The 21,105-nt window shown below is 38.9% G+C and overlaps 2 protein-coding genes across 2 annotated transcripts; both read left to right on the top strand.

Annotated features, from left to right (window-relative positions):
* The first annotated feature begins 1,035 nt into the window (after positions 1-1,035).
* On the top strand, positions 1,036-8,469 carry prss8l.5.S loc108703873 (serine protease 27-like gene 5 [provisional] S homeolog). Its single transcript, XM_018239400.2, has 6 exons — positions 1,036-1,114; positions 3,111-3,140; positions 4,021-4,183; positions 4,732-5,003; positions 6,378-6,547; positions 7,674-8,469. The coding sequence occupies exons 1-6, from the start codon at positions 1,069-1,071 to the stop codon at positions 8,079-8,081; spliced, it is 1,089 nt and encodes a 362-aa protein (XP_018094889.1). The 5' UTR covers positions 1,036-1,068; the 3' UTR covers positions 8,082-8,469.
* Positions 8,470-12,014: 3,545 nt separating this feature from the next.
* On the top strand, positions 12,015-20,620 carry tpsg1.S (tryptase gamma 1 S homeolog). The gene is made up of 7 exons (XM_018239403.2): positions 12,015-12,082; positions 12,862-12,900; positions 13,376-13,541; positions 13,681-13,949; positions 16,223-16,380; positions 18,540-18,736; positions 19,982-20,620. Exons 1-6 carry the CDS (start codon positions 12,037-12,039, stop codon positions 18,702-18,704), a joined length of 843 nt encoding a protein of 280 aa, XP_018094892.1. The 5' UTR covers positions 12,015-12,036; the 3' UTR covers positions 18,705-18,736; positions 19,982-20,620.
* The last annotated feature ends 485 nt before the right edge of the window (positions 20,621-21,105 follow it).

Here is a 21,105-nt window from a genome sequence, read left to right as displayed (position 1 = left end):
AGAGTATGACACACACAGGGAGCATATGGCAGAACAGAGCAGGAGACAGGGAAACCCATCAGGACCACTCTAAGATGTACTACACACAGTGCTGGTGCCCCATAAGCATTTTGAATAAGGTGTGAAAGATGTGGGCAGTTTGAGTCTGGGTCTCAGGTGTGAACAGTACAGTACTTTAGGATGGTTACTCTAGAGGTGTCACAGGTGTGAACAATACAGGGGGATTACAAATGTGAACAATGCAGGGGATTACAGTCTGAATTTGAGGTTTAAATTATGCAGGGGCCAGTTAATCTCTGTAGTGATACCTATTACATTTTACACATGGTAAACAAACACAGCAGGCAGACTTTCATGTGGAGGGCCACACAAGCGGGGGGAGCATGGGCCGCCAGTTGGACAGCCCTGTCTTATGGGACACATAAAGAGTATAGAAGAGCAGTACTCAATTATTAGCACTCAACTAACAGTTCCCTAGGCAGGGCATTTTTCAAGAAGAAGAAGAGAGCCAGCCTGGGGTAGTAGGAAGAATTACTGGGGGTTCCTAATAACTTCATCAAGTCTGTTTTTCTTGCTTGTTGCTGCTTGTTGCTGCTAGCCAAATCCAGCTGCATAATAGCTGTAACAGTCACAATAATTTATGTCTATAAATTATAATAATGAATAATAATAATGAATAATTATAACAACAAAAGAAATTATTTCCCACTGAGTAATAGCAACCATGTACAGGAGTTAAGGCGTATACTAAGAGATATGAATACAAAGAAGCAGAGAATAAATGCACAATGCACAATTGTCAATCTTTTGTCCAACATTAACCCAAAGCCAAATGAAAATATGGGCCCAACAAGAAACAAATGAAAACAAAATCAGGAAATCATAACAATAAGAATGGAAAAAAGGAGAGGACCAAAACCTTTACAAATTGTCTGTGATGATCTGTGTTTGTTTAAGCATTAGGTTTTTGCAATAACTGGTAAACCCACATTCCTAATTCTAGCGTAAGATATAATATAAGAAGGACACGGAGTCAGTGACACTGACACTGCTGCACAAGAGGGTACCATGAAGGCACTGCCAATATTAAAAGCTGTGCTCCTGCTGCACTTGGGTGAGTGTCACTATATAACATCCAGGGGTTACATGCAAATACTAAAGTTCTCTGTTTTATTTGGATATGGATATTGGCTGGGTTCAAAAAGATGAATTAGATGGGCATTGCTTTATGCCAATATTGCTCTTTTGTACGATTCAATTGATATTTTGACATAAATACAGTAGATGGTGGGACATAAACCCGTATAAAAAGCACCAAGTGCATCTCTTTGGATTATTTGTGCCAATCTGTGGCTAATGTTGCCCTGAAGAATGGGTTGATAAGTAACTTCCATTTTTACCAAATATTTGAATGACACAGTCAATGGGCTTTTTTCATTTTGACGATAATGGCTTGAGACATAGCTCATGAAAACTCCATTATAATCTAAAATCACTATGCTTTATTGGGGAAAAACTGTATTAGATAAGGCAGTTTAAATTCAATTTTTTGTTGTTTTCTTTTAGAGGGGTAGATCAAGGAGGGATCTTTCAGGCTGGAAATTGGATTGGTGACCTATGTTCTTGCTTATAAGCTTTCTTCTGGATGAAATAACCTTTAGATATCACCTATTCTAATGTAGGTGTTTTCGGTCAACAAAGAATCCAAGAATGTCAAATTATCAAATGGGTTTCTTCAAAACTACTAATATTTTCTACTTTAGGTTTCCACTTTTTAAAGAATATTGACATTTGCATTTATCACCTATTGTCCCATGGATTTTTATAACAGTCATTTAAAGTTGGGGGATGATAAAGAAGTGCAATGACAGGTTCTTTTTGATATTTTGTTTTTAGGAATTTGTTGTCAACTTCCAGAGATTTGTCTAAATATGTGTGAACTGGAAAACAATTTTATGTTTATTTGTATGGGTTCTGGGTTGCCATATCCCCTAAGAAAGTCGAGTCACAACAAAACAAGTTGAGCTAATACTTTTATGAGCTGAATGTACTTCTGATAACTAGTACTTTTATTGAAAAATTGTATCACTTATGTTATGCTCTAGGTGTGTTGACATCTAGTTGTCCAATATTAGCATTAAAATTAGCCTTTCAAACATATTTTGTTTCATGCAAGGGTGTTGAGAGTAAGGTCCTTGAGTTTTTATAAAACAAATCCCTGGGTGGTTTTAAAGGGGACCTGTCATCCGGAAATATTATTCCAAATCCTATTTTATCACGTTAGACAAGAAAAAGAAACTTTAATTACACTATATGCATTTTTTGAATCTTGTTTCCTTCAGACTGGGAATTCCTAATTATAGCAAGTAGGCAGGAGCCATTTTATGGACATTGTTTTTAAGGCAAGTCTTGCATCATATCAAAGTTGTTTGTGCACCCGAATGGGGGACTTGATTTCCAGCCCCATGCCCTGGTTACACAATTAAATAGTAAAGAGAACTGGGGGAATGTGTGGAGAGCAGTGACATCTAGTAAGTGCTAAATGGAAAGTGAAAGTAAATACCCGCTGCACCTCTATGCCCAAGGCATAGAGGAGGGGCAGGCAAAATTTGATTGACAGTTGAGAATTGAAATGAGTTTACAACAGCTAGTAATGCTTTAATAGAAAAAAAGAATTTGGATTTCATGTTTAATTTGGAAAGGACTTTTATTATACAGCTTTTTATGTCTGCTGACAGGTCCACTTTAACTGTAGGTCTTAAAATTGATACAGTAGTCTTGGGAGAACACTAAAAACTCTATATGAAAAGGGGCTATATCATGCATATCGAGATGAGTAAATGCAAAAGGACTAGCTGTCACACCTGGGTAGTATGGTCATTGATAAAAACTTGTGATGTGTGAGTTGGGAATTTCCCCGGTCGCGACCCACGTAAAGTTAAGACAACACTTGACTGTCGAGTTCACCCTCCCACTCTAATAACATCAGAGAAAGACTTATTTCATTATCTTGTCATATATGTATGCATGAATGTATGTACGAATATCTCATCTTTATTTCTAACATATCATAGCTGTTGTCTGCATCTAATTATTGTGTTTTCCTCTAGGCCTCTTCGGGGGCACTGAAGCTGTAATAGGTGAGTGGAACTCTTACTAAGAAGTGTATTTATAGAAATGGGAGGTGTAGCTCCAAAATTCAACCTATTTTTATAGAAGGATTCTAGTAAGATCGAGTTTTTGTTGCACAACATTAAAATAGCTAGCAATCCAGAAAATCAAAATAATTTTTAACAAATTTAGAAAAACTTAAAAAATACTCTAATTAGAATTGTTATAAACATGCCTGTCCAGCTCTACAAATTTTAATCCATAATCAAGTTCTTATGCAGAAATCGATATTCAGAAAGCATCAAATTACAGGAAAGCCACCGCTCATAAAGTCCATTATCAACATATAATCCTAATTTTTTAAAATTGATTTTCTTTTTTTCTTTTCTTTAACAATAGAACAGTACCTTGTACTTGATGATAACTGAGACACATAAGTCCATACTGGTGGCAAAACAGTCCAGTTGGATTAATTCAATGTATGGTTATCCAAATTATGGAAAACCCCAAGTCCTGAGCATTCTATTCAATACTTCTAATAATTCTCAATGAGGTTCTACAAATAGCAATGCACATTAGGGTTTATTCCTGAAAGTCAGTCATTGCAACAGTTTTATAGGTTCTATCTTCAGGTATATCTAGTAGAAGTAAATCTAGAGCAACTGGACTTGAAAAATAATAGTTGAATATATTTCATTACTCATCCAAGCAGCTTCTGCAATTCAACTGACTGGTACGGGAAGTCCTCATCATATAAACTCTTCCAATAATCCAATGACAATGGTGCAATGTAACTATTAAGAGAGTTCTCTCACATATATTAGTCATTGTGGATCACGAAGAGTAACACTGCATTCAAGAAAATGGTATATTTGCGAAATGTCTAAGCATCTCCCACTTTATTGGCAGAATGTGGAACACGCAAACTGTTGAGTCGCATCATGGGAGGACAAGATGCACAGCCAGGTATGTGGCCTTGGCAAGTGAACATTAGGAGCAAGGATAATAGGTTTTGTGGTGGATCCCTGATCACAAATAAATGGGTCATCTCTGCAAGTCACTGCTTTAACAGGTAAGTTATTATTTAATTGTGTGACCCTATTTTAGGCTGGTACTGACCAATTCACTTTTTGGGTACAATACTGATAGCTTAAAATAGGCTCAGCTAAGTGATATTTCATTGTTATGCAAAAGCATATAGTGCAACAGTTACCTTTTCTTAACTGTTTTACTTAAATCGCAGATGCTCCTTCTTTTAATTGACTGATTTAATTTGTTTTTGGTGTAGAGATGTACATCTACCCTTTGTTGCTATCCCCTAAAAGCAAAACTATTTCATCTCTCTTGTAGTTCTTCTTGTAATATGCTCGACATAGTTAAACATTTTCAATCTTCTTGTAATTTCATGGGTTCCCCGTAATTTAAATGAGGTTAAGGCAAGAACACTGGTAAAAACACCTGAAACAACAAACCAAGAAAGTTATCACCTGTTACAGTTCCACCACGTCTAGCTTTGGGAAATGTAGACTAATCATCATCATTATCATGTTTGCACAGTCTCTTGTATAGTTAATTTGCTTTTTAGCCCATTTTTTGAAAGAAGATCCTTTTCTCTTTCAGTACATATCCACCTTCATTCTATACTGTTTATCTTGGGTCCTACAAGCTAACTGGGTCAAATGCCAATGAGATACCCATGACAGTCAAAAGATTTATTGTTCATCCTAATTACACTTTACCTGAAAATGGGGCTGATATTACCCTTGTGGAACTCACCAGTGATGTGAATTTCACAAACTACATCCAACCAGTTTGTCTACCATCAGCTGGGGTAAATTTACCTACTGGACTACAGTGCTGGGTGACTGGCTGGGGAAACATTGCAAGTAATGGTGAGTATCTCTGTTGGGGTTTGATCCAAAAGAGGGGGCACATAAGAGAGTGGAATGGAGTGGAGACAGCCTTTCAAATATGCCATTCTTAATGACATTTTTACCTTCACTTTATTTTATTAAAAACACACTCAAAATGAAAAAAAAAAGAAAGAAGTCTTGATTACTCCAGAGGCTCTCCCAGGCACTGGAACACCACAATGTCAGCACAGATACTCACAGTTCAATATCAGAGATCAATCAACTTTTCTCTCTCTCTTTCTTTCTGTGATGGCAAGACCATGTGGACAGATTCCAAGTTGCCTTCACTAACAGCACTTTTCTTAAATAAAGAACTCAGGGGTTGTCTCTCTTTTAGGTTACCACAGGGGGAGCATGTACCACCACATATAGACCCAAATTCACTAATCGCCGAAGCGCCTAACGCTAGCTTCAATTCGCTAGCGTTGGGCATTTTCATTACTTCGCAAATTCACTAACGAACGCTGGCGAATTTTTGCTACGGACGTAACTACGCAAATTCACTAACGCGCGCAGTGTACTGAACGCTACCTTTTACGCTAGACTTCCTTCGCCACCTCAGACCAGGCGAAGCGCAATACAGTAGATAGGGATTGCTTCAAAAAAAGGTCAAATTTTTTCTAAGTCCCAAAAAACTATATTTTTCTATATTATGGGTGATAGGCTGAAAAAGATCGAAAAAATTTTTGGGGCTCCCCTCCTTCCCCCCTACATTTCCTAACTCATGGCAACTTAACTATACAGTGGGCACATGTGTAGGGCAAACAAAAAAAATTTATTTGATGTTTTGAAGGTTTCCCAGGCATTTGTAGTGATTCTACGTATTCCTCCATTGAAATTTGAATTTGGCGCAGTATGCAAATTAACCTTCGCTAGCGTAACTTCACTTCACTTAGCGAATCAACGCTAGCGCAACTTCGCAACCTTACGCTACCCCTGTGCGCAACTTTGTATTTTAGTGAATTTGCGGAGCGCTGGCGAAACTACACCTGGCGAAGTGCGGCGAAGTGCGGCGAAGTTGCGCCTGGCGCATCTACGAATCTTAGTGAATTTGCCCTATAGTATCACAGCCACCTCTATTGGCAATTCTATGAAACAGAAATAAGGTTTGCGATTAGATCAAGAAATTTTCATTAACGACAGGTCTCCTTTATGATGGCCTTACTTGCAGAGATGTAATAGATGATCAATAAAACCAACGAGCAGTTGTAAGACTCTCCACATTAACAGTTTCATCCTACTTTCACCTACTGCTGTTAGGAGCATCTGTTTTCTTCTGTCTATCATTTCATACTGACAAACAAACATATCTAGATACAGCAATAGAGTTGCATACTGTTTTTTTATTCACAGTCAGCCTTCCGGACCCCAATACCCTTCAGGAAGTGGTAGTGCCTCTTATTGATACCCAGCAGTGCAACAATATAATTCAAACTCCATCTTCTTCAGGCCAAAGTTCATTTGTTATTTTAAATGACATGTTATGTGCTGGCTACATTGATGGTGGAAAAGACTCCTGCCAGGTTAGTGATCTTATCTGGAGGAAAGAAAACGAGATATGCATTAACTAACTATATGGGGTAGACGGGATGATTTCTGTGCTACACCTCTGTTGCCACCTGTTTCAAGATTTAAAAAATAAGTGGAGGAATGGGAGACAGAACTAAAATGCCAGATTTATTAGATCTAGTGGTTCTAGAAACATTTAGAGCTCTTTGAAAGTGTGACTTTCAATTTGAAAGGCAAAAGTCTCATTATGAGAAGGACACGTGGAGGCGTATTTGTCATAGGACAACTTTTAGTGGTTTTAGAGGTTTTTGAAAGTAGGACTAAACTCCAAAACCATAATTCTCATTGAATTAGTTAAAAGAGTATATAAAAGTAGGAACAAAAAAAGTTCTGAAGGATGCGTGAAAAATATCAATACCACGAAAAATGTTAGTTTTTCAGACAATTCGTAAAGAAAAAATATCTGAAAACCTCTAAAATTCTGATTGGATTAATAATGGTCCAATAGGATTAGTGCACCACCCACTGACTTCTATAGCACCTCAACAAATCTTACTTAGCCAAGTTTGGCATTAAAGGCTTTCAGGATTTTTTAACTTAATAAAATACGAATTCTTAGAGCTTTTTAGAGATATAGAAGGTTTAAATGGTCCCCTTGGAGTTAATTTGTGGTTACCCATAGCACCAGAAGAATCAGTGTATAAAAATGTGATAGGCTGCTAATTCATGGCATGACCCTACTTAGAACTTTCTATTGAGAATGATTGAAATTGGACACATAATATTTCCAGACCAAATTATTCACATGGGATGTTGGGAAAACAACTGGATTAAACTAGGCTACATGTGACACCATTATAAATGTGTCCCAGTCTCTTCATTTACAGAATTAATCTGGAATTTCCTTGCTAGGGTGTCCCATTTTGACACACTTGTGATTTCATTGTCAGGGTAGAAGCTGAGCATGTACAGTAAGTAATATTGAAAAGTTGAGGAGGGGAACAAAGGGAAAACATGCATCTGTTGGACTTAATTAGAAATACGAGCTTCTTTAATGAACCTGTAGTATTTTCACACACAACCCCAAATGTTCAATATTCAGATATTTTCTCACACACATATTTTTCTTGTGTTTTTCAGGGTGACTCTGGTGGGCCATTGGTTTGTGCTGAAGCCAATCACTGGTATTTGGTTGGGGTTGTGAGTTTTGGAGATGGTTGTGGACTGCCCAATCAGCCAGGAGTGTATGTCCGACTAACTGCATATTTGGGCTGGATTGAATCATATGTTCCTGAGGTCGCAGCAAATATTCTAAATGTGTCCTTTACAGGTCCTATTATTTCTCTGTATAGTAACATTACAAACACTGCCAATTTGCCTCTTAATAATACTACACTGACTACCACAGTTGTACTGGTACCAGGTAATACTACACAGAGCTCCTCGGGAGTAACTGGCAGCACTGCTACTACTCTTTTTGTCCTTAATCCAGCAACAACTGTTATCTTTTTCTGTACATGGATAACTGTCTTGTTAACCTGTTTATGAACCCCCTGATCATTTTTTTCTGCTCATGTATACAAGGTCTAAGTTATAACAAATATCTGTTGACTTGGGACCAAATAGATTGGCTTGCACTGTATTTTACTCAGGAATGCCTATCATAATTTGCAGTTGAATGTAGAGCATTAAAATCCAAAATATATTCTCAGAACAGACACCCTTCCTAGATTTATGTAACATATGTAACAGGTCCCAGTAGATTTCATAGGGAAGTCACCAAACCTGCTCAGAGTAAAATTAGCCAATGTGTCTATGGATCTCTTCAGAAAATATGCATGTATAATAATATTGATGCACTGAGTAAGAGTAGGTCTGCAATTTCATATTCAGTCAAGTCATGTCTTTGAGTAAAGATGCCTCATTCTGCACCTTGTGCTTTTGCCTTTCATTGTCCTGACTCTGCAATACACAAATCGAAGGAAAGCAAAGGCAAGTCAAGATCAGCGATGGGTAAAATTCTTACATAAGCAGCTGCTAATGAAGAACCTAACATATATGAACCAAATGGAGGTGCAACACTAATTGACTTACAGAGTGGCAGTAGCTCCATAGCCAATTTGTGTATGAGCTGTTCTAACAGATTATGCTATACTAACAGAACGGTGCTCTGTGTTACAGGGTCAAAGGAGCTTGAACTTAAAAACATAACTAGGTCAACTGCGTATTTTTAATAAAAGGTTGGAATTAAGAAATCTCATTAACAGGTTTTGATATCTGCTGTAAATCACAAGTATAGGAAACTGGCTACAGGATCGGGTACAGAGGGTGGTTGTTAATGGGACATTCTCTACTTGGAGTAAGGTTCTTAGTGGGGTCCCCCAGGGCTCAGTATTTGGTCCACTTTTATTTAACTTGTTCATTAATGACTTAGGGGAGGGTATTGTAAGTAATGTATCAGTGTTTGCAGATGACACAAAATTATCCAGCCCAATTAATTCCATCCAGGATGTGGCACTTGCAACAGGATCTTGACTAACTGGCAATCTGGGCAGCTAAGTGGCAAATGAGATTCAATGTTGATAAATGTAAAGTCATGCACCTGGGATGTAAAAATATCCACTTATACCCTTAATGGGACTGCACTAGGCAAATCCATAATGGAAAAGGACCTTGGAGTCCTTGTAGATAATAAACTTGTCTGTAGCAAGCAATGCCAGTCAGCAGCATCAAGGGCAAATAAGGTCTTGAGCTGTATTAAAAGGGGCAGAGATTCACGGGAGGAGGGGATCCTTCTTCCACTGTATAGAGCGCTTGTAAGGCCCCATCTAGAATATGCCGTACAGTTTTGGTCTTCAGTGCTCAAACATATGTTACCATGTCCCTGCCAATGATATGACAGGATTATTGCACTCACAATGAGCCACATTGCAAAAACACTATTTTAGCAGTCTACCACATAGTGAGGACTATGTTCCTGTCAGATAATTGACTTGAATATGGTTCCATCAAGGAAATGTGGGGTGCAAATCAGCTATCAAAACACAGCAATTGGCTAAAAGATGGATACATATTTGTCCTGTCCCTATTAGCCATACCATAGCTAGAAATGCAAAAGAAGCCAGCTATAATAACACAAAAAATAATAAAACCATGGGGCCAGCAAACCTACCCTAATATAAGGCCCATTGATTCATATAGTTGGAATGAGCAAGAAGAGTTGCAAGTTATGATCTAGATCTAGAAGACCTATGCCCCTAGGATCAAGGAGGGATTCCTAGTCACACTTAACTGCTGAAAAATATCTCTTGGGACCTTGAACTGAGTAGAATATTGACCTGTGCAAACTTGGAAATAATTAGGCATACTGGACACATGTTATTAACTTAAATGACAACTAATGTTCAACAAATAATAAAATAGACATAAGAAGAATTTCCACACATTATGTTGTGGGTTTCTGTAGCAGTCCAAGGCCTCCAAAGCCTTTCAGAAGTGAAATCTGTGCCCGAGTAGCTTCATTTGTGCTGATCCATAGAATATGCTCTAGGCTGGTGTTGGTTAAAACTGTTGGATGTCAAAACATGGGGCAACACAATCCAAGCCCTCAACCTAACCCTTTGGACTGGGTGAGGAAAAAAACTGTCATATAGCCAGCCATCGTGTTGACCTTAACTATCTTTTAGTTTCTCAATAAAATATTACAAAAGGACTTTTCTCTGCCTGAGCTTCTTTAATTAATAAATGTCATTAAGGAATACCTAAAAAAAAGTCACTTTAATTTTTTAATTAAAACAAGAAGCAAAGATCCATGTGCAATGTTTCAGGGCAGGGCAGTTGATAGACATCTAAAATTATTCCTGTGGAACAAAAATATATATGCAAATGTTAAAATAAAAGAAACTGTATTGGGTGTATCACTATAGCAAAGAAGCCACCAGGTACATCCATTTATAATACGTGGTTTACACCCATGAGGCAACACCTTCTTTAGTGACAACATACACTGGAAATAAATTCGAATCTGAGCCCCAAGGTTTTTTTGTTTTTATTGAAAGCTTTACAAGATAATACAATTGATATAACTCAGATCGGCATGCCAGCTAAAGATACCAGACTTATGGGTAACCAGATTTATGGGTAACCAATATTCCACACTCCAGTCCATCAAATGAACAGTTTGAGGACAATGAAAAAAACAGAAGTATATATCTCCAGAAGAATCTGTTGCTCATGGTGGCCTGAAGAAGGAAAAATGGTCAAGGTTTTACTCTTGGTGATGAGTGAATCTCAATCAAACGTCAACTGGTTGAATATATTAATTTGTGATTTCTCTCGGGTTGACCCCCAACATATTCGTTTCTCCTATCCATCACAATATTCTTCATCATCCTTATCATCAACATTGTTGCTTTAAAAACTGAATGGACACAAATGTGACACACAAACTGAAACACACAAAAAGGTGAACAGGCTATACTTTGCTAAAACTCACAGCTGTTTGTCTGTTTGCCATTCTTGCATCAATTGGCACCTTTCCATAAGATGTTCATTGTGACCATTTACCAGACACTATGGAGGGAAAAATATATTGTGAATGAAACATACTAAACCATGAGTGGCCCCTTTTTCAGAACATCATCCACTCCCGGTGGAGAAAAAAAAATATTGCACTGGTGCTTATCTCATCCATTGTTAATAAATCCCAACCATCAATGTGTGGGGTCAATATGGCCATTGTTTCGGAGTAGAAAGGGCTGCCTGTCTGGTTAGAATTCCTAAAAATGATTTGTACACAATAAGTTATGACTCTTGTGACACTGTTTATTAGGGGGGAATACTGTCTGGCATTACCCATAATTCAAATAGTCTATGTTTTCCATTCAATGACCTCAGTTCCCCCGATATTGCATAATTCCTTGAACAGAAGCTGTCTAACAAGAACCTGATCCTTCTCATCAGTGGCAGAGAGGTTCCTCCCAAGCCACATTAGCATTTCCAGAAGAACAGTAGGTGTAACTGTGAAGTCAATAAAAAAGATAATTAGGGAACTTATTAATAGCGGCTCCAAATAATGCTTCTCTGATAGAGAGATTTTAAACATTATAATTATAGAAACCAAAAAATACAACCTGTTTTCTCATTTCCTTTCCAGAGCCAATTATTTTACTCTAGTGACATACCCCAAGGCTTTTAGCCATTTATTTGTCTTTAACAGAAAAAAATACTTTTCACCCTATCCTTTTTTGCAAAACATTTCCTTGGGTCTATGAAGCCATCAACTTCTCTTACTGGATACATCTCGAAGCTCTCAGATTATGGATTTTTTAAAGCTAAAAATAAATATGGTGAAAGGGTTCATTAAGACTGGAGCGACTGGGTGTGTTTTGTATCTAATTTTCTAATTCAAAATTAAGAAACTGGTCTGGTGAGACTCCCACAATTTAAAGTATATATATATGGCCAATCTCTGTAGTCAGTGACCACGTTAAAGGAAAGAATCATGAACTGGTTCCATGTGATGAGAGCTCTGCTCCTGCTGGACTTGGGTAAGTGTCTCTATTTCTCATAAAGGACTTAAACCTGCACTATGGTTACCGCTAACAGCCAGTTTGGGTTATGTTTTGGCTAAAAACAAGTGATAATATTCAATTTTTCTAAAATATACATATTATGCATCCATAAGAAAAAGGGAGGCATGTAGATTATAAATGAGGGGATGCAGAAGAAGGGAGCAAATCATGTAGAATGTGCAGATCAGAACTAAAAAGTATCATGGTTAATTTACATATATATTTATATTCTTTTTTATACAGAAAAATTGTGTCCAACTGGAATATATCAGAATTCACCAAGTTTATGTTTTATTTTAAGTTACAGCAGGTAGTTCAACATCGTTATACCTTATAATATGACTGACTGAACCTGTCTAAAAGAGATATCTAAAATCTCCAAAAATATTGAGTCTTATACAAACCTCCCCAGTCTCTGTACTGAACATTAGAGTGCTGTGTGCAAAATATAGTAAAATCCAATTAAATATCAGAGCAACTCAGTAATTTTGCAGTCAACATAATTTTATGCCGGGTAATTTAACATTACTTGCAATGTAAAACGTATTATTGACCCACAAGGATCAATTAACTAATCTCGTCAATAAACCCAATCTGTTTGCAACACAATTCATCCCACATACTCTGCGTCTGCTCCAGAGGGGTCACAGGCACTGATGTATAGTAATGGATTTATGGATTCCATTCCTAAAAGGAAACAATGCTTTGGTTAAATTCCCTGCTATTTCTTTTTGATGTCTGTTTTCTGATTCTAGGAATCCATGGACTTGCTGAAAATGATGACGACCAGCCAAGTGAGTATGGATTCCATCACATCCATTTATTTCTATTGTATAGGTTCCCATACTGCTGGTCCCCAAGGCTGACACTGTCATAGTTCCATATCTGTAGATTTAGTATTACAAAAACTGTTCTCTAAATAGATTGGGGATATTTTGGGTTGACTCCCTTAAACAATATTTATCCTTTTGTTCATGTTGCATGGCCAAACACGTTTTTGTTTTGGAACAAATGACAAAAACAGCCTTTGTTGTCTCTTTAGGTTTCCCTGAAATACCTAAAATGTATGTTATTACCTGTAGTGTTACTTGGATCATGAAGGTTTACTTCCAGATTTCTTTTGTATAATTATTAGATATGTGATAATATTAAATATTGGTGTAATACTTCTGTTGGCTCAGATGGCAGCTAATAAATAAGGCTAAAGATGTATTTTCTTGAGCTAAAATCAATTGCAATTAATAGATTGCTCTTTTATCATTGGTGCAGCCTGTGGAAGACCTGTGATGGTCAGTAGCCGCATTGTGGGTGGGCAGGATGCAACAAAGGGACAGAATCCCGGGCAAGCGATCGTGTGGATTCCTGGTAGACGCTACTGTGGTGGATCCCTCATCAGTAGCAACTTAGTTGTGACTGCAGCTCATTGCTTAGAAGTGTAAGTTTTTGTGTGGGGAGGGCAGCCAGTGATTGTGTATGTCAGTGAGGGAGGAGAGTCATTGATTGTGTAATATTGTTACTGTACTCATTATAATACCCATAATTATTGTCTTTTATCACTTTCTTTTATTTTTCAGTCTTGATGTCTCCTCTGTTATTGTCATCCTTGGGGCCTACAAAATATCTGGAAACCACAAGGAAGAACTTACAGTTCCGGTGAAACGGATCATTGTGCACCCTCGTTACAATAAATCGGATATTTCTGCAGACATTGCCCTTATAGAGCTCACACAGAATGTGCCATTCACAAAAAGTATCCTCCCAGTTTGTGTGCCTTCAGCTTCTGCTGTATTTCCCCCTGGTCAAAGCTGTGTTGTGACCGGATGGGGAGACATTGAGCTGAATAGTAGGTATCTCTTACATTTCTGTTTTGCCTAAGAAAAACACTATGTATTATTATTTATCGCTCATTATTTACAGTGCTTTACAGGTGTTGGTCCTATATACACCACACTATATATTTTTTTTACTTAGATAACCATTTTTCCCTCCATTCTCAGTTCCAAAGTGACCCAAAAGGCAGACAAACATCTCCCAAGACCTCTTCATCTCTTTTCTGGGTTATGTGACACTTGACTACATGAACAAGTGCCACTTGGGTTATTAGACCTTAGTCAATGTTTGCAACTTATTACAGTGAAACCTCAGTTTTATTTACCCTAATTTTAAGTTTTTACACAATTTTTTTAATCATAAGGCATACATTTCCCCGATTTTAGTTTTTTTTTTGGATTTTACACCATTTTCTTTTGGTGGCCTGAAAAACCTGAATGGGGATTCTATTGTACTGTATATTGCTCTTATGCATATATTGCTCCTGCATAGTGTTATGGCATCATGAAACAAATACATACCAGTGGTGGGCAAATTATTTGAAGGCTTGTTAAGGGATCATATTCAAAATGTTGTCCTAGTGAATGACATTATGAGCAACAATCAGCATGGCTTTATGAAGGATAGGTCATGTCAGACGAATTTGATTGCATTTTATGATGAGGTAAGTAAGATTCTGGACAGTGGGGGGGGCAGTAGATGTGATCTATTTGGATTTTGCCAAAGTGTTTGATACCGTGGCCCACAAACGACTGCTTTCTAAACTAAGGTCTGTTGGGCTTAATGAAGTCGTTTGCACGTGGATAGGAAACTGGCTACAGGATCGGGTACAGAGGGTGGTTGTTAATGGGACATTCTCTACTTGGAGTAAGGTTCTTAGTGGGGTCCCTCAGGGCTCAGTATTGGGTCCACTTTTATTTAACATGTTCATTAATGACTTAGGGGAGGGTGTTGTAAGTAATGTATCAGTGTTTGCAGATGACACAAAACTATCAGCCCAATTAATTCCATCCAGGATGTGGCACTTGCAACAGGATCTTGACAAACTGGCAATCTGGGCAGCTAAGTGGCAAATGAGATTCAATGTTGATAAATGTAAAGTCATGCACCTGGGATGTAACAATATCCACTTATACCCTTAATGGGACTGCACTAGGCAAATCCATAATGGAGACGGAGCTTGGAGTCCTTGTAGATAATAAACTTGTCTGTAGCAAGCAATGCCAGTCAGCAGCATCAAGGGCAAATAAGGTCTTGAGTTGTATTAAATGGGGCAGAGAGTCACGGGAGGAGGGGGTCCCACTGTATAGAGCACTTGTAAGGCCCCATCTAGAATATGCCGTACAGTTTTGGTCTCCATCACTCAAACAGGACATTATTGTATTAGAGAGGGTACAGAGAAGGGCAACTAAGCTGGTAAAGGGAAAATCTTAGCTATGAGGAAAGACTGGCAAAATTGGGGATGTTCACGCTGGAGAAGAGGCGCTTAAGGGGAGATATGATAACTATGTATAAATATATAAGGGGATCATATAATAATCTCTCTAATGATTTATTTACCAGTAGATCTTTCCAGCTGACACAAGGTCACCCATTCCGATTAGAAGAAAAGAGGTTCCAGCTAAATATTGGGAAGGGGTTTGTTACAGTGAGAGCTGTGAAGATGTGGAATTGTCTCCCTGAATCAGTGGTACAGGCTGATACATTAGATAGGTACAAGGAAGGGTCGGATGCTTTATTCACCAGTAGCTCCTCCCAGCAGACAGGAGGGAGCCAATGAGATTAGAGGAGGGAAAGGGGTGTTACAGGGAGAGCTGGGAAGTGAATCAGTGGTACAGGCTGATACATTAGATAGGTATAAGGAAGGGTCGGATGCTTTATTCACCAGTAGCTCCTCCCAGCAGACAGGAGGGAGCCAATGAGATTAGAGGAGGGAAAGGGGTGTTACAGGGAGAGCTGGGAAGTGAATCAGTGGTACAGGCTGATACATTAGATAGGTATAAGAAGGGGTTGGATGGTGTTTAGCAAGTGAGGGAATACAGGGTTATGGGAGATAGCTCATAGAACAAGTTGATCCAGGGACTGGTCCCATTGCCATTTTGGAGTCAGGAAGGAATTTTCCCCCTCTGAGGCAAATTGGAGAGGCTTCAGATGGGTTTTTTTTTTGCCTTCCTCTGAGTCAACTGGCAGATTCAGTATAAAAACTAATAATTGATTGGAATCTGTGTAGATTTAAATCTCCATTGTGCTTTGATCCATTTCTAATATGGCTTTCTCTTCTCATAGGAACCAAGCCACAACCAATTATTCTACAGGAGGCGGAAGTGCGTTTGATAAGCACAGAGCAGTGCAGGAGTTACTATATTAGTAAGGGAGTTGGGCCTCTCATTAAGGATGACATGATCTGCGCAGTGGATATCCTAGGCCGAAGAGGACCATGCCTGGTGGGTGATGTTACCTGTGAGCAAGAAACAGTAAAAACATGTTTCAATAGGGTCACAGTTTAGGCCATACACATCTACAACCTGGCATTTCATTAATATTAAGACTAGTTCAGGAAGTAAAATTAATAGAAAATAAATTTATTTGTAAAAAATATTCACAATGAAGAGGGAGACAAAATCTTCACCTCAGTCACAAAAGGAAATGTTCTGTTGGTCCCAAATAGAAGAACACACTACAATACAAGTTCATGCATTCAACCTGTGTATTCTACCAATATAAATGTTTTCTTCTCCATCTCTGTAGAGGAAAGATTTGAAGACATCTTTGAGGTTCAACGCTTACTCAGGGCTCAGTTAAGCTCAAAATATAGTTAAATATATATATATAATAATAATTGGTTTGAAAGTACCCGTGCTCTTACTCCAGCAATCAATGGTGGGTGCTCTGGTCAATCGTAATATACAATCTTCAAAATGAACCAGCACTCCAAAATACTGAAACATCACTCATGTATCCAACGTTTCGGCCCTCATTGGGACCTTTATCACCTTAATAAAGGCCTCAATGAGGGCTGAAACACTGTATACACAAGTGATGTTTCAATAAGTCGCTGATTTAAAATTTTATAGTGTTGGTCCATTTTGAAGATATTTTGAAGTATTTTGATATACACACACATATATATATCTAGAAAAGCGTACAAGTGTTTACATGACCGTCCTCCTGACTGTATTTCATCATGAGTAAATATTTTTTTTTTCCCCAAGTCTCAACCTAACAGACATTTATTCTGTCCTCCTCCCTATAAAGCTGCTTCAGGCACCAGAATGTCATGATCGGCACCCTAACTCCAGAACCAATGCTAGGCTCCCTGGTCTCGGCTCTTGCTTCTGCCTTTAACAACCACCTTTCACCTTAGTAGGAGCCCTCAGCTAATTGGATGCAACCAGGTCTTACTAAGAGAGGAGCAAAGCTAAAAGTTCTGGATGAGCAAAGGGGCACCATCGTTTCACAAGGATACTGGAGTGGAAGACCACTCAACTTGGAAGACAGGCTAGATAACACAGAATGGAACAGGCAGGCTCGGGCAGCACAAGCAGATACAAAAATAGTCAAAACAGGCCGGGTCAGTGCAGGCAGAGTTCAAGGAATGGTCAGACAGGCTAGGATCAGGATTGGAGAGCATAGAATAGTCAGGCAGGCAAGGCTCAGCTTGGAGAGATCAGAATAAACAGGGAGGCAAGGGTCTGGATACAGAGTTCAGAATAGTCAGGTAACAGGGAGGGTCAAAACCAGAAGGAACCAACAGGAATCACTTAGAATAAAGCACCTAGGAACTACCAAGTAGAACCTAACAACGGACAATGAGCTCAACACTGAAATCCCCTTTTATACCGTTTGAATTTCACACCACTGCCCCTGTGACGTCATCACGCCGGCGCATAAACCCAGAAGAGTGCGCCATAGGGCAACTGGAACAGGAGAAACATGGCAGCATGCGGCATGCGTCTATGCAGTGCTTGGGGATGCTCCCGCGTCAAAGGCTAATGTATGAATTTATTTCTGCCCATTCAGACACTTCCATGTGTACATAGTCACCTCTTCTGTCCCTCTGGATATACTCTTACCCTAATCTCCCCCCTACCTTTATGATAGAGCAGTATAAACATTTATAATTGCACGACCCTGTATTCAGATCATGGTGCTAGTGCATGCTGGGTCTGAGAAGCAGATGACACAATTATTGCATTAGAAAAGAGAATTTATGTGAGAATTATGAGGTTAAGGCACATTGATAACTATCATCAGGTTCATTGTTGGGGGTGAAAAATCCTTATGACAACTGAGATGTACAAGGTTCAGCAAGCCGGACACCAAGGAACTATTGAGCCTTGATTATTGACCAGGTCCAAGTGCCACAGCAGCCACATGTTTTCCCAATTCATTAAATGTAGTGTAAGTGAATAACCTACATCTGTGAGCCTCCTCTTGAGTTTAAGTTACTGTTGACCTGACTTTAAGTAACTTACATTTATATTTGAAGAATATATGAAGAAGGTGGAATAAAGAAAATGTGTATTTTTTCTTATTTTTAAAATGTTTTGGTAAATACCTGTAAAATTGGATTGCCATGTAACACAATTTTTTTGTTTAACAGGGTGATGGCGGCGGGCCCCTGGTTTGTTACCAGGATGAGCAGTGGAACTTGGTGGGAGTCGTGAATTTTGCATTTGGTTGTGGTAATGAGAACCCTGCAGTGTATTCGTTTGTGCAGACCTATGTGGACTGGATTCAGCAATATATGTACCCTGTTGAAAATTAGAACGTATTGCTCTTTACCTAGGCTCTGCTTTGGTGAGTTCCATGGTTTTATCCCTATAATATATATATATTAACTTTAAGAAGAGGTTGGGTGGTGTTTAGTTGATCCAGGGACTAGTCCGATTGCCATTTTGGAGTCAGAAAGGAATCTTTTCCCCCTCTGAGGCAAATTGAAGAGGCTTCAGATGTAGTGATGGGCGAATTCGCGTCGAATTTGCGTGATTCACCACCAGCGAATAAATTCGCAAAACGCCCGCGAAAATTCGCCCGGAAAAATACGCCGGCGTCAAAAAAAAACTTCGCCGGCGTCGTTTCTCGAACTTTTTGCCATTTCGCGAATTTCACGCGAAATTCGCCCATCACTATTCAGATGGGGTTTTTTGCCTTTATCTGGATCAACTGGCAGTTAGGCAGGATATATATAGGGGGCAGATGTATTAAGGGTCAAATATCGAGGGTTAATTAACCCTCGATATTCGACTGGCGAATTAAAATCCTTCGACATCGAATATCGAAGATGAAGGATTTCACGCAATTCGCAAATCGAAGGAATAATTGAATCGAACGATTCAAAGGATTTTAATCCATCGATCAAAGGATTATCCTTCGATCAGAAAAAACTTGTAAAGCCTATGGGGACCTTCCCCATAGGCTAACATGGACTTCAGTAGCTTTTAGGTGGCGAAATAGGGGGTCGAAGTTTTTTCTTAAAGAGACACTACTTCGACTTTCGAATGGTCGAACGGTTTTTAGTTCGAATCTTTCGACTCGAAGTCGAAGTCGTAGTTGAAGGTCGAAGTAGCCCATTCGATGGTCGAAGTAGCCAAAAAAACACTTCGAAATTCAAAGTTTTTTTTTCTTCTATTCCTTCACTCGAACTTAGTGAATGGGCCCCATAGACGTTAAAGGTTGAACTTGATGGAAGTGTGTCTTTTTTCAACCTAACTTACTATGTTACTGTGTTACATAGTTGGCAAAGTTAGACAGTGATAATATCCGAACGATATTCTAATTGATCCATCAAATACAAATTTCACACCAATTTCCAATTAGACCAGTCCATGGACCAACATTGTAACATAACTATGGTCAAATATTGATGGTTCTGAGAATTCCAGTTACCAGATATGGAATCTGAAATACTATATGGTTAACATTTTACATGGTGACACTGTACTGAACCCATTACTGATTAGAACAAGCGATCAGGAATTTGTATAAAATGAAAGTATATGTCCAGTTAATGTTTCATGTCCCATTTTTTTTCTTTTTTTATAGGATGATGGTGCAGAACCCCTTCTTCATTCTATTCCTGAGTGTTGCTTCTTGGTTGGGTTGTTAGCTTTGGGGAGCCAGGCTGCTGGATTTTAGATTCCCTATCCATAAAGCATTGCTTGAACAATATCTACTAGTGCCTCAATGAATGGTTTTGATGCTTAGGCTAAAATATAGCACTAGCGTAAAAGGGAGCAGAGACCTTCCCAAAAAACGGAATCTTGTATCATGTACCAGAGTTCTCCTTTGAGAATCCTCCTTATAGGACTACATCAGTCATCTTGTTGTTCTGCGCAGCTTTGACTTCTCAATATAATTTTATAATCAGGCTTGAGAAGGGCAGACATAGAGCAGTTTATGTGTTTAGAAAAAGTTTGTTTAATGGCCCCATCAAGGTTCTATTGAATCAAGAGGAGAAAATCCATTGTATACAGAACAGGGTTCATTGGAGGATCCTCCTGTATTACTTCAGCCTCTGGATTTGGGGAACTTTGAAAAAAATATTTATAATGTTACTTTGGGAATCCCTCTAACATTGTTGAACTGAACTTTCCATCCTGCTATTAACATACATGTTAACATCATGCTTTGATGTTTTGTGTCATATATATATATACCCAGTAAACATGCTCTTTTTCAATACATGAAGTTGTTTTTCTTGTGTGTGCAAGAAAATGTTAAAAAAACAAGGATGATTTCATGGGCATTACCTTAGGTCATGTGTTCTACATTGTAAACAAGACACTTACCTGCAGGCCTGGATTTATGGAGAGGCCACCAAGGCTTGGGCCTAGGACGGTCGGATTTTAGAGCGTGGCATGTTGTCCAATCACACCCTCATTCAGGCCTGGATTTGTGGCAAGGTTACAAAGGCCCGGGCCTGGGGCTGCAACATTTTAGGGGTGGCATTAGGCAGGGCCGCTCTGGCCATGAGGCAAGGTGAGAATCTTGCCTCAGGCGGCACGGAGCGGCCAGTTACCAAGGGCGGCAAAAAGCCGCCTCTGGTAACTTTAAGAGCCGAATTTCCGTTTTTTAAAACGGAAATTTGGCTCTTCTAGTGCAGCGAGCGCAATAGCGCTCACTGCACTAGCAATGCGGCCCCTCCTCCACCCGCTCCGACGCTGGTA

The sequence above is a fragment of the Xenopus laevis genome, chromosome 9_10S, assembly GCF_017654675.1.
Source record: "Xenopus laevis strain J_2021 chromosome 9_10S, Xenopus_laevis_v10.1, whole genome shotgun sequence".
NCBI lineage: Eukaryota > Metazoa > Chordata > Amphibia > Anura > Pipidae > Xenopus > Xenopus laevis.
This window is presented reverse-complemented; position numbering and strand designations above follow the sequence as displayed.